The sequence below is a fragment of the Pteropus vampyrus genome, unplaced genomic scaffold, assembly GCF_000151845.1.
Source record: "Pteropus vampyrus isolate Shadow unplaced genomic scaffold, Pvam_2.0 Scaffold24, whole genome shotgun sequence".
Taxonomy (NCBI): domain Eukaryota; kingdom Metazoa; phylum Chordata; class Mammalia; order Chiroptera; family Pteropodidae; genus Pteropus; species Pteropus vampyrus.
In genome coordinates, this window is record NW_011888805.1 from 3,966,350 (window position 1) to 3,980,640 (window position 14,291).

Sequence of the window (14,291 nt, forward strand, 5' to 3'; positions counted from 1 at the left end):
GAGGATTTGTTCTCTCACTGTTTTTGGCAACCAGTGGTGCCTTGCACATCCCAGACACTTGAGTATCTTGTTTCCCATGCAGCTATAGCCACTACGGTTTAAGTCAAGGCAAAATTTTGACCCATGTTTAACATCATCCAGTTAAGCATAAGATTCCTTTTTAATTTTATTAATTCATCACTGACATTTGGGAGATATGGTGTCTGGCATGCATTTTGTTTTGTGCTAAGCAGCATCTCATATTAACATCATTGACAATATGAACCTGCTTGGTACAAGTAAAAGTGGGGAGAGAACAGGAAACAGAAGAGTGTGGGGCAGGGGTGAGCTTTTAAGACTGTTCTTGCAGACATCATGGGCAGCAGTTGCCCAGTTTCCCATGGAGTAAACACACAGCTCATGAGATTCAGAGTATAATGAATGAGACTATTCTAGATTTTGATAGGCTCGCTCAGGTTAGATTTACATTGGAATGGCTCGATACTTTCCAGTAGATGTATAATGTCACTTTATCTAAATTAAAAGAAAAAAAATAATTGATTTTAATAAAAAATTAATATTTTAATACTTATGAAATTTTTGAATCAAATCAATATTTTAAAACTTATGAAAAGTGGTCTAAAAAGTAGTATCAGGAACTAATTGTAATTGCATCCCATGGCAGCTTGGGAACTCTTCTCATTTAATTACAAATTTAACATTTGTGCTTTTTGGACTGAAGACAGAGCTAGGCTGAGGGCAAACTGTCAATTAACTTTTCCTAATTACTCACATACAAAATTCAAAACAGTAACAAAAAATAAGCTGTCTATAAAAGAATATCTGAACCAAAGCACACGCTGTAAACATTCTATTAAAATTATGTCACCAATTGGAATGTCTTCAAAATGAGAGATTAGTACCTGGTTGATAAGTTTATACAAAGTGCAAATAAACTGCATGTTTCTAAATAAATACTTGGCAGGGGCACAATGTCACATGTACCTTCACTTGGTCGAAGTGAAGAACCTCCTCTATATTGTGTTCTTCCAGCTAACAATTGACAATTTTGAACAAATTTCTTCTGAGCCATTATATTTGCTTTATTCCATTTCTCCTCTGTTTTCCCGTTTCTTCTCTGTTTTTATTTTTTCTATTATCAGCCCTGAAGTCTTTTTGTAGGATTTTGGGCACATGCTAAGTTTTCCCCACCTATGTTTCATTTTGAAATTGGATTATTAGCCTGTGTTGAAGGGGCTGATCTTCTTGACCTTTGTTTTAAAAGATGGTCTTTTGAAAAGGTTCCTTCCTTCTCATTCCACTGGGGCAATGACCATGATGCCCAAGGAAATGGGTGCTTTAATATTTTGGCCAAAGTCCTCTGCTTTGCCCACCTCAAGTGTATATGAGGAAACTTGATGGCCCCTCTCTGTAGCTATACGCTATGTCCTGTGGCTCTTCAGTTTCTCTCACAAAAGAAGTGGGATCTATTTCCCATACCTGGTCTTGAAATTTGCTTTGACCAACAGAATTCAGAAGTGATGGTATGCCATTTCTTAGCAAAGCCCTCCATTTGCACACCCACACTCTGGCCATTACATGAGAACATACCCAGTCAGCTTGGCGGTGAATGAAAGAACTCAGCTGAATTGTCACGGTCATCCCAGACTAACCATCCCACATCACTCGAGAGCTGGTCAACCCCTGACATGTGAGCAAGTCCAAAAGGGATATAGAAGTCCTGCTCAGATCCGGTGAACCTTATATCCCATGAGCTAAATACTTATTATTGAAGTTTTATGGCTAATATGTTGTATCATTGTGGTAATGGATCACTAACACCACAGGTAGTAACCATAAGGTGATTGTGACTGGCTCTTGACCTCCATCACAGGCTCACTCTTGCCACTTAATTAACCTCAGAAAACCATAAGCGATATTGCCTGTCAATGAAGTTTTAAGCTCTACTTACAGTGTTAGGTAGTGTGGTGTTAGTGGTGTGTTGTGTATTTTCATTAAATTCCCAACTAAAGAATTAAGAAAGGCCTTTGAAAAATCTGGTCTACTGAAACAGCTCAATGGCAGAGGTGGAGGGAGATATCTAAGAACAAACTTCATTTTTTACAAATATGTATATAATCTCAATGATAGAGAGAAGTAACAAGCTGAAGACTTAATACAAAAACCAAAGTTTACATTTGTCCTCACTTCCATTTTCAACTACTTACTCTACAGGAGTTAGACACCAACAATTAATTTTTTAGGGATGCTTGATGTGACTATTACTTTGAGGCAGAACAGGATGTTTAAAATGTATGTTCATTAGAATCTATCCGTTTTCTTTAACAAATTATATGTTTTGGGATTTTTCTGTTTTATAGAAGGCTTTTATCTTTAGAATCAAGTAACACGTTTCTCAGCACTACTTCCTATAGGATAGCTTCAGTGGTGGATTACACTTACCCCCGGGTTGGTTAAAATCCAGTACACATATAAAAAACACGTTACTTAAAAGCATGAGTCTAAACGTGGATTTGAAGTAGTAATTGCTAAAATATCAATAACACCTAAGTTATAAAAACAAAAGCTCAATAGTAGGCTTCATGTACATTTTCAACATCCAACACCATTTTTCCCTATCAATAAAGCCTTCCATTTGTAAAAGAAATCGAGTTATACATATGAGAGAGAAGAGAGGAACACAAAAGAGAGAGAGAGAAAGCACACAAGAGAGAATGTATTAGTGCATATGAGAGAAATTGCAGGAAAATATGTAGATTTATCAGGATACAGGCTCTTTATGTTTTATTTTAATAAATGTACATTCAAAGCTCAGATTCTATAAGTGAACACAGCTGAAGAATGCCAAAGTCATCGTATGTTAAAATTACTTTTATTCAGGATGAAAAATACAACATGTAACCAGATGATAGTCTATGATTAGTTCTTTACCGCACATTTTAAAAGAACTACATACTTGTTCCCCCTTGTTGTTACTGCAATATATTTCTTTTTATTTATTATTACTTAGGTTACAATGTAGTGTTTTATGCAGCTTTTCCTTAATAGCAGATAGAGGACATGTTGCACACAATTACAGGCAGAAAAAAATTAATACATAACTTTTCAAAGTAAGGACAAAGACACCAAATCTACAACTTGTAGTTCAGAGTTCAGGAAAATTTTTTTTTTTTTAAATAGGTACTTTTCTTGGGTATGATGTGGCCTGATAAAAGCTCTAGATTTTGCAGACTGTAGTGGCATAAAGCTATTTCCAACACGATGGATGAAGATGGATCTGAGGTAGAAAGGTGGTCATGGCTTTCCTCTTGTATAAAACAATTTTCTTCTTCTCAAAATATCTCTGCTGCAAATAGAGACCCTTGCCCCTCCCCCCAACCCACCCAACCTATTCTAAAAGAATAGGAATTTCTAACTTTAAGCCTCCTTCTGGTCAGATCCAGGTTAAAGAGAACCCAAAGTTAAAATATCCTGATGTTTTAAAAGCACATACGCTTGAATTAAAACACATTACTTTAACTTTTTTTTTTTGGTTTCTCTACATTTGGTAATTATATAACACGTTCAAACTGAATCGATTAAATGCTAAACCAGAAGCTGAACCAAATGCCTAATCGAATGCACTCAAAGTATAGGCAGGGTACCATCTAAGCATTAATTTCATTTTTCTGCAGAAGCAGTGACATAGGCTTTTGATAAACATCCTTCCCAAATGTATGGATCACATGAAGAGTAATAAAACATCTGTTCATTCACTCAAACGGTAAAATGAGACATGCATTAAATTTGTGTCTTCTTTCAGAAAGAAAATAACAGAGTTTCAAGAATTATAAAGGGCTTAAATATACATAAACAACAATAAAATTCTCTTCAGAGGGAACCAAAGACGACAATGTGTCCTGGATTACAATTAGGCAAAATTCTGCTGTGTATTTAGTGATGAAAATCAAGACATGGGAACCTGCGTATCTGTGCCAAAATGAAAATATGCTTAAATAGGCAACCTTTGGTAAAATGATCTTTCAGATTATTATAATCCTGCTTTAAGTATCTTCTGGCACATAAATTGGGACATGAAATAAATAAAGAAGTCAAGATCTACTTATATAGAGCAGGGAAATAAAATATAGGGGAAAAAAAATCCCAATAGAAGTGCCAGATAGGCCCATAGGATTTTTATGGTGGTTATCCACGTGGTCACTAAAGAATTAAATGTAGGTGTCAAATAAAGTTCAACTGCACACACAGAGATAATCCTAATCCATACACATATCATATAATTGACTGAAATATATGAACTTATTCATTTGGCCAGATCGTGAAAACAAATATAGGAACTCTATTTGGTCATATGGCTGATGAATTATAAATAACCAAAGCATAATGGTAAAGGAGCTGAAGAAATAAATGAAGGTATGATACAATGGTTAATATGAAGGAATGTAAAATGTAAAATTGTCTTCTAATTCTCCTGCAATTTTTGTCATGGTCATTAAAAAGAAGGTATCGTATTAGAAAGCCCCACCCACTTTCCCAACGCTGGATACAGCATACAAATCAGTGACAAATGTATTACCATTTCCAAATACCGCTCTGTTCATTAATTTACAGTTGCATAGAAAGGGAAGAAGAAAACAATACTATATGATTATTACAAAAACAAAATATCCTCTTCTCTTTGGATAGTCAGTGTTTCACTCCTTCAGCAGAACACAACAGCGTTCAACAGCATGTTTCAAGGAGCCATGGAGCTTCTGATTAAATGGAGCTTAGAATTGGCATTTGCTGGAAAGGGCAACATTGTAAGTCAGGAAATGTTGGTTGGCTAGATGAATACTTCACATTGCCTGGGGGAAGGGAAAATAGTGCTGTCAGAACAACATTTACATAAACCATTGCAGGTAGCAGAGACCTGTCAACTCTTCAAGGAAATAAAAGTGCTTCTTTCAGAACTAGTTAAATCCTGTTTTGCTGTGTTTAAGGGGGAACCTTTACTTGACTTTTGTTCCCTGGGACAAGGTCCTTTCCTCTCATCTTGAAGTCACCTAGTCTGTTCTTTATCACTACAGCTGATACCAAGGAAGTATGGAAGGCTTTTCTCTTGCCCGGGCTGGAAATCAAGTTAAAACTTGAGAGGACTTGGCTTTTTCTAACTGGAGGTACCAACTCAAGTGAACTAGGCTGGTGCAAGCATCCCATCTCTTCCTGGGGCACTGTGGGCTTATGCAGAGGGGGGTGCCCTTGAAAATTCCAACTGGTCAAGGCCCAAATGGGGGTCCAGACAAGAGGAATGCAAGACAGAGATCACAATCCTACAGAGTGCACTGGTGCCCACTGAAGGCTCAGAGCCAATATACACAGGCAAGAGAGGACATAAATCTGGGTTGCACTCAGGGGAGTGGCATCAATCTTTTGAAGGGAAGGTCTCATAGCTGGTCTTTTAAAAGTATTTTCCAATTGGAATTGTTTTTTTAAATCATCTTAAAAACTAGGGCCATGACTCCTAAACCGCAAGAGGCCTTTCATGGACTTGCAGAAAAGGCACTCCTCTACCTGCCCCTTATTTTACGGAGAACTTTGAGGTGAAGCCCTGCTCACCTCTGGAACTATGGTCCTAGCAGAGTGTCTGATAAAGCTGCCCATGAGGCCTCTTCTCCTCCCAGCTATGCCAGAAGCAACAAACTCATCTTGACTCTTGTCTAGAGCTTTTCTCCATTATTATTAAAATTTGGATTCTTCAGAAACTTGCTTATATATTTTGAATTTTTCACTGTCATGTTAGAGGGAGCAAAATTTCAGCAGACACGGATGGTGTGCCCGCTGGGATGTGCTGGGCTCCTAGGTGCTAAGGTGAGGCCCTCAGGGTGAAGTAGCTGTTAAAGACACCTCAACAATCACTCTCATTCAACTCCAATATGGGGTAGGTGCCAACCACAGTGAGTTCCAAGTACTTTGGGGACAGAGAAGGCGAGACGTTAATTCTATCGAGAAAAGGAACATGTTGTTACATTTGACTACAACTTTGGTACTGATTCGTGTTGAGATAAAGGCTAAAATAATTTTTTTCATTATTTCTATGTATTTTATGATACTTGTCTATTTATGGTTAAATAAATATCTACGAATAGGAGCACAGTAATTCTCATTTTAGGTGCCAGAATTCTAAAAATTTAAGTCTACAAAATGTAAATATCAGCACAACTACCCAGATGAAAATGTACACTTCTCATGAATTTCCAAGGTATGGAAAATAAGGGGAAGAGGAGACAAATGCTGACGGGGGCGGGGGTTGGAGGAATGTAGGGAAAGGGAAGGAAGGAGGAAAACGGGCCTCCAGGAATGAGTGAAATTATCTGCTCCATCCACTGAAGAGCTGTATAAACCAAGAACATTTAAACTCTTTTTAAACTCAATTTCTTAAAATCTAAAAACAAAGTAGTAGTAGGAGGTCTCTAAAATCTCGTTCAGCATTAAACTGTAAACACTTTTATTGTAAAATATTTGAGTATTTAAAAGATTCTCTCTGCCCTTCCTGACCCCAGTCACTCACAGCCTTGCCCCTACCTTGGGACCATCAAGACTCATCTCATCATGTTCTTTTTCCTTGTACGATAATGGGCCGCCATGAAATGCTCCAGACAAATGGTCACCTTTCTTATGTGCTCTGTTCCATATAGAGATCTGCACATCCCTTATTCTATTCCCATGTCCCACTCTCCCTGGTTCTTGAAACCCTTCTGTGCCCTCTAGACCACATGGTCCATCATCATTGAAATCAAACTCTTCTCTGAATGGATCTTTCACTTGCTTGCTCTAACGAATATATGGAAACTGAAGAGACAGTTTCCCCCATAACCCTCCTCATAGATTGGATAAGTCTTTCTTAGGTTCTCCTAGTGCTTTTCAGGGCATTTTTTCCGTCTCTCATCCCTAAAAATGATGAGTTTTGAGTGTCATGCCATAAAACTATAACACCTTATAACCCCTGGGATCATGTTCCCTTACTTCTTGAAGAAGAAATGGCTCACTGTCACCAAGTTTAAAGTTGTTTTTAAAACAATGATTTCAACACTTACATAGATGATCCTTCTAACACTCTGGCCTCTTGGTTCCTTGAGATAGTCTCCTCCAATCAACTTGTCTTCTACCCTTCTCAGCCACTCACTCAAAGTCTCAAATATGGACTACTATCGACACCTGCAATCCCTCTGACATTTTAATCATCTCACCTGCTGACAACCACCTCTACCTTTCCAACTCACTCCCACTGGGACCCTACTTGATCTATCCTCTGATACAATGCATGGGTTCTCCCACTATTTTTCTGTCTCCCACGCCTAAAGGTGTTCTCATTTCTCTCCCTACCAAGTTCAATGCCTGGTTCAATCATTATTATAATCAGTCCTTTGATTCGTCCCTTGAATTGTTGTACTCTCCTGGCCAAACCACAACTTTTAACTTCGGTTAACTGCAATTCTCAGCCTACTCTGATGTCTGTGCTCACGAACTTGAATGTGGCTAGAGAGCAACACATAGTTCCACAGACTGGCCTCATGTTAAATTCATGAAAAGGCATCTTAATCAGTGGCCTTTAATGCTGGCAGTCAGTCACACTCTATTCCAGGGTCTGTGTGCTCTCCCTATTTCTAAGCAGCCATGGCACATCCTCCAGTCTCTCCTCACACCTACGACACCCCCTCCCATTCCTCACTCTTTGCTGAAGCCTCCGCTTCTGATTCACTAAGACAACAGAAGCAATCACAAGAGGTCTTTCTTTCTCATGAGCTCTTATACCTAATCCATTTAACTATTTTATGTTCCCTTGCCTTCCCTCTGGTTACCAAAGATGAACTGTCTGTGCTTCTCATTAAGATCACAACTCCTCTTGCCAGTAACACAATAACACAATCAGAAGGTTCAATGTTTCAAAAAAGATGAATAAACAACTTCATGGGAGAAAATGTTCTCCAAGATCTATGGTCTTGTGGCTCATTATTATTAAGAGTATCCCATAAGGAAAGGCATAAAGCTGTGGTTTCCAACAGTCCTCAACAAGGTTTTAAATGAAAAATCAAGACGTTTTCCCTCTCAGAGTAACAAAAGCACCTTGTGTACCACTCCAGTTACTGTTTTTAAGTCAATGTTCTGTGATAGCTGCCTGAAGCAGCTATCTGGGAGAACAGTGGCCAGCCAAATCTATCCAGGCTAACTTTACATAATACATATGAGGCTGTTAAAAAGCTGTTAGAACACAAAGGATCAAGTGCTCCGTGTTTTGGGCATCTGGAAGAACTGGCTTGGGGGGAGGTTTCCCCTCCTCAGACTGACAGAACAGAATCAAACTGTCCTACACAATCAATCAACATTAAATGCCAAGCAAGTTTACTCATTTACATGGGGAATAAAGCAGCACTAAAATCGACAGCAGTTAATCTGCTTCCTCTAGGTTGTGATCCACAACACCTGAGCCAATCAACCTGAAGACTTACAGGAACTTTAATATCATAATTTGTGGCCCAACATTTGGATTTTTGCAGTTAGAACTCGGAAGCTGCTTACAGAGCACGACCCTGCTCCCTGGACTAGGAAACTGCCTGCAGAATGAACAGTCGCTCTGTGCTGCTGGATTTGTTGATAAGTGACTCAAAAGCTTTTGTTCTACAAGCCTGAACCAGAACTAAGATGTTGAAAAAATGCCTAACCGTTTGCTACCTTCTGTTCTCATCTCACAGTTCCAACTTGCTTGACCACTGAGCCAGCAGACCACTGAAAGTCTAGCTGCCCCCACCGATCCAAAAACGAATGATAAAGTTTGTGGTCTTGTTGGCCCTAGCAACCCATATCTTTGATAACTTAGGGCTTTTAAAATAAACCCTGTTCTCCTCCTCTCACCTCAGAACATGTTTTCGGTTCATACCAAGGGCTATGTCCCTGGTTTGCAAATCATATATGAATAAAGTTCTCTTTCAATTAATTTTGGGATTTTTGTTAACAAATCTTACCTGTGGCCTGCTGGGAAGATTTGCTGAAAGAGAAAACAAGAGAAATCAATTGAAGGTGGTGGTACTGTTGCTGGGCTGGATCGCCCCCTAAGGCATGCAAAAGTGTGCCATTCCCAGCAGGTTAAATGGATGCTAATAAGAAACAGGTTTTGTTGTTGTTGTTGTTGTTTGTTCGTTTATTTGTTTTTGCTAGATGCTTTAACAAGGGTTAGTTTTCCTAGTTTCTCATATCCTGAGTGCTTTAAAATACAAAACTTCCAGAAAAATACACAAAACATATTCTGGCTGTCTTAAGATAAGTACACACAAAGCATTCGGTGGATATTTAGTTTTGTAAAACTTCTCACTTCCAATTGAGATCTTGCTGTGTACTTAGTTTATGTATCAGGAAAAAAAAAATTCTGAATGTTTTGCTGAATAGTACATATTCTGACCAAGAAGTCATTAGGGAAATGTAGGCTCACGAGTCTTTCATTTCCGCCATCCTTGGCTCACCCATGCTCCAAAGGCTAAAAAGATGGTGTGACTGGCTTGCATCAAGGAAAGGACTGACCTAATCTTTGGCAGTGTGGCAATCTAGGAATTTGGGCTAATCATTGTGCCTTAGATGGCTCCAGGTAAGACCCTCAGAGAAGTTAGGATAAGGTAGCTAATGTGCTTTTGCATTTGATTTGCATCTAATTTACAGCTCAATTCTTTCCTGGTAACAGAAGGCACAGGACAGTGCAGCTGCCCTGGTAGGCCTGGAAGGACAGCCACTAGCAAAATTTCTCTCTGAAGCCTCTGTTTTCTCATCTCTGGCTTTCAATAAAGGGAAATCTTATAATTATCTTCTTTTACTCAACCCTAGACGGGAGGGGAGGCTCCACCCTTCCAATAACGGTAACATCTGTTCTGAGTCAAGTAAGAATTGACCCTAATCATTTAGTATGCTAAACTCCGTCCCTCTCATATTTCTGTGCTTAGGAAAAAACAAAAGGTATCTGTGACCACATAGTGGATGCCAGGAGCTTTGTGAGAAAAAAAGATTAAGAGAGAAGAGTGACCTTTCTCTGATGCCTAGAGGGAAAGAGTGAGCTCCAGTAGTAGCTGGGGGAAGAATCAGGCTAACACCAGAGTAGTCACTTCCTGTAAGTTACATCACGAAGAAAAAGAGTGGACCTCACTGCGTGAGCTATGCCCAAGGGAGACTTACAACACAGGCAGAGTTACCTACGCTTCTCTTCTAAGTAGCAAATAGCCAAACCCATACAGAAATTGAATCCATTTTACTCCAAATCAATATTTCTAACCCTACAGCTTTTTTATCAAATAAAAGGTTATGGGCACTCCTCTGAACACATCACAAAACTAAATGTATTTTTAAAAGAAATCAGGAAATCATTGAATTTCAGTAGAGTTTGAGTTTTTGATGACTATTACTCAAGTTTAAAAAACAGGAAATTCACAGTGAAAAATATGCCTGCGGATAATAAAAATAATTTTAAAAGCATTTGTTTGTCTATTGGCAAAAATGTTTGGTTTACTACTAGTATTCCATATATTTAGATGACATAAATGAAAAAAACTGACAAAAATTTTACACTGAAAAAAATAGTTACAGATGTCAGTAGAAATTTTAGTATGTACACTGGTTAATAGGCAACAATTTCCTTCATTAACTCCTTGCCAGGAAGAGATGGAAGTACCTGCCTCTTTACTCTGAAATTCAATGTAAATAATTAAGAGAAGAATTTAAAAGGCCATAATTCAAGGATGCTATCAGGATCAACTGGGATATTAATTCAAGTCGGAGAAATTCTAAAGTGTGATGTGCAACAATATAGACACATTGTAAAAACAAATAATCCATGTTTAAATAGGCAATTCATGCAATTAGGGTTTATGAATGCAGTTTTATTTTAATTCCAAGACTGCCAGGAGTAGAAAATCACTTGTGACCATGCTAATTTTTAATCCACAAAGGATCAAAAGTCAAGATTAACATGCAGATCAATTTATTGCATGCTGGTGACAAACAATTTTAAAGTCTTCATTAGTTATAGGGGCTCAAGGGATTGGGTTGGCATTGGGAGAGTGCCAAGCCGATTTGCTTAGAAAAATTCTCCAAAGGTGGTCAGTAAGCTCTGGGCATTTGAAGGCTTATTAAAATATTTGCTAGCTGAGCAACTTAAAAGGGGCAACAAAGCAAATGAATCCTATAGAACCTTCTGAGTACTGTCTGGGGGAACTGCTAACAACTAAACCTTCCCAGTAGGAAAACATAATCATCCATTCAATTCAGAAATATGTACTGGACACCAAGTCTATGTCAGGGGCTCATTTTCATTCTGTATTAATTTTTAAAAGGTTAATAACTTTAGGCATAATTTAAAAAATACGTACTGATTTTATAGATAAGTCAATTAAGCTTTTATTTTTATGGAAAGTGATCGCTACTTTGGAGATTTTTATATTATCAAAAGCAACATATGAATATAAATACCAAGAAGAGCCAACTAAATCCAAACTAATAGCAGAAACCAGAAACAATAAAACCTCAATTTCAAAGAATTCTAAAATATACTATCATTTCTTACATGGGATATATATGAGCTCTTCAAAAAACATAATAATGCTCATCACTCGCACATGTGCACACATAATGACACATGCTTTTTTGTTGGGATGAGTGTGGGGCTGACGTATACTAAATATGATTCAGCAAACTTTGAGAAGTAGAATTACAAATAATAACTAAATATATTAATGTGCTTATGGAAACTATAATCTGACCTTAGGCAAAGATTTCCAAAAATTCAGAAGAACAATATATTTCAAATAGTGGGTTCCACTTTCTGCTAAGGATGGCATTTTGGAAACTGAAAAGTATCCTAAATTGAAGGGTATTTTTTTAATGAAGTCGATATATCTTATTTACACTCCTGATAATGTCTTTTTCTGCTGTTAGAATGGTATTTTCTGAAGAGGGTGGAAAAGGGTAAGATGAGAGGCACTTTATATGTATACTACACATCGATATGATATATATGATAGTCTATATATGTATTTAAATTTTAGTTTAGTGACCGTCCAGGTTTAAAAATCAATTTGAGAGGAATCACCTAAAAATTATACATAATATATTCATATTTCTTTAGAAGATTATTTGAAATACAATCACGGCATTAAGTAGTACGTCTGCATGTATAAGTCAACTGTGTGTGTGTGTGAGACAGCAGAAGTGCTTTTCGTGCGAGCTCAGCAGAAACTGCAAGGTGGAAAGATGCTGAAGACAAAATGTTTTGAATTAAATCGATAAATAAGAATCACTAATAATTTCCTCTGGGAACTGACCTGTTTTTTATTTGGTTATTTCCTGGCTCTTACTCGTTCATATGGAAAATTCGCAGGGTTATAATCTGTGATGCCTTAAATGGTTTGGTCTTAATATAGTGACTTTTTTTTTTTTTCCACAAGAAAAGAAACCAGAAGAAAAAAAAAAAAAAAAAAAAGAGGAAAACCTGAAAATAATCCCTTTCTGTACCTGAATCTGATGACAACAGAGATCAATGTCTGAAGAGGAAACCATATTAGAAAAGGCGATTTTCATGCCTTGTTTGACATGCCACCAAAAGCTCTTTTTGGAAGTAATACATATTTCTTACTATAAGCTTGCATTGAAGAGGATAATTTCTTCTTAAAACCAGACTCATTTTATTGCCTTCATGTTATCACTCATAAGGCATACTGAAAATCTCAGAGAGCAAGATTGCATCATCACTGCTCCCTAGGGAGGTGATGGTATCTGGGTTGAGTCTCATTTGCTTTGTCAACATATAGACTGTTTGATTTATTTCAAATAATATTTGATCCTGTTTCTAACATTGGTTTTTGTTATCTTACCTAAGAAAACAAAGGGCTCCAAATTGGGAAAAGAAATGGAAGGAAAAGGTATAGCAGTGGTATCAGGGCCATTCATACTCACGGCAGCAAGGTGGAAAGGAACTGTTGATCTGCTCCATAACCTCTGTGAGGTCCGTGCTGGTGTCATGAGGAGGGGCCAGCAGGTCCTCTGCCGCTGGGACAGCAGATAGAGAGAACAGACATTCTGAAACTCATGTCCAGCCTTCCAGTAAAACCATCTTCAAGGGAAAATACTAGTTCTGGCCTCCAAATACCAATGTGAAAATAGTTCTCACAGAAAAGTACAGTTTTAGAGGAAAATAATTTTTGTATTAAATTTTGGTAATAGACAAATAAAACATACTGGATGTGGTAGGGGAAAATTCATGAGTAAAAAATAAATAATATAGTCATATTATTTCAATTGATTAGTTGTAATTTCATTATTTTGCATTGCAAGTATTTTTTCAAGTGAGAAAAATATTCTACCAACTTCTTTTTCCTTCCCTCTTTCATTTTGAAGACTTCAGCATAGGCTTGTTTATGCTGTCACAAAACTAGAGGTATAAGAGGCTTTATATTTTCATGGTTTTTATCCTATAATCAACAGCAAAATAATTCTCTTGTTTAAAAAATTTTAAATAATATTAATATTTTAGGTTTTCTCCTGCTTAACGTAGCAAAAGATATTCCATAACGAGTTAATTTGGTTAAAGTATGCAGTCCTTAGCAGAATTTTAGAACTTCTTAAAACCAGACTGAACTGTTTTTTATTTGCAGTGTTATAAATAATGAAATGTCATTCCAGAAGGCCTGGTTGACAGAGTTCTTCTACGCAGCAGTGACAGGTCCCCTTTGCAATCCGTGACACGCTAGGTGGGACCTCTGCTTCGGATGGGGGCAGAAACTAGGCAATGTCTACAGGGACTAGGATGGAGAAAGAATACTGGGTTCTTTCTGAATACTGAATCATTCCTGAGGTAAAGAAGAACTTAAATTGTTGTTCATCTCTAAAGGAGAGAGCACTTTTCCATCTTTCCCCAAAATTCAGTCCATAACTGTACGATAGCTATTGTACTAAATGTTTGCTTTTTCGTTATTGTTACAATGGCTCTGTACTCATCTGAGAGCAAATAGAAAACAAACCCCTTTGTGCCTTAAGGCATCCATGTGTAAGAATGCTATTTAAAATGAAAAACAAATGGCAAAGCCCAGAGCAGAGTCAGGGGAAGAGCCAAGTCTGGGGGACACTGACCTGCTTGGTGGAATTGGGGGCCGGGGTCCTGATCGAGAGAGTGGTTCAGTGCAGATCGCTGAGGCGAAGCCCAGGGGGAGACACCGTTGATTCGAGAATCAGATTCAGGCTGGAATAATCACATTCAGAGGTTAGGACAGACAAAGGAT

At 37.7% G+C, this 14,291-nt stretch overlaps 1 protein-coding gene across 1 annotated transcript in view; it reads right to left on the reverse strand.

The window, feature by feature from the left end:
* Window positions 1-2,853: 2,853 nt before the first annotated feature.
* The window catches only part of UTRN (utrophin), a 472,032-nt gene continuing 460,594 nt past the window's right edge, over window positions 2,854-14,291 (reverse strand). Inside the window, exons 72-74 of the mRNA XM_023528331.1 lie at window positions 12,970-13,062; window positions 9,003-9,025; window positions 2,854-4,847 (exon numbers count right to left, since the gene is read on the reverse strand). Coding sequence (XP_023384099.1) covers window positions 4,839-4,847; window positions 9,003-9,025; window positions 12,970-13,062 — 125 coding nt within the window. The 3' untranslated portion in view covers window positions 2,854-4,838. The remainder of the gene's footprint in view (window positions 4,848-9,002; window positions 9,026-12,969; window positions 13,063-14,291) is intronic.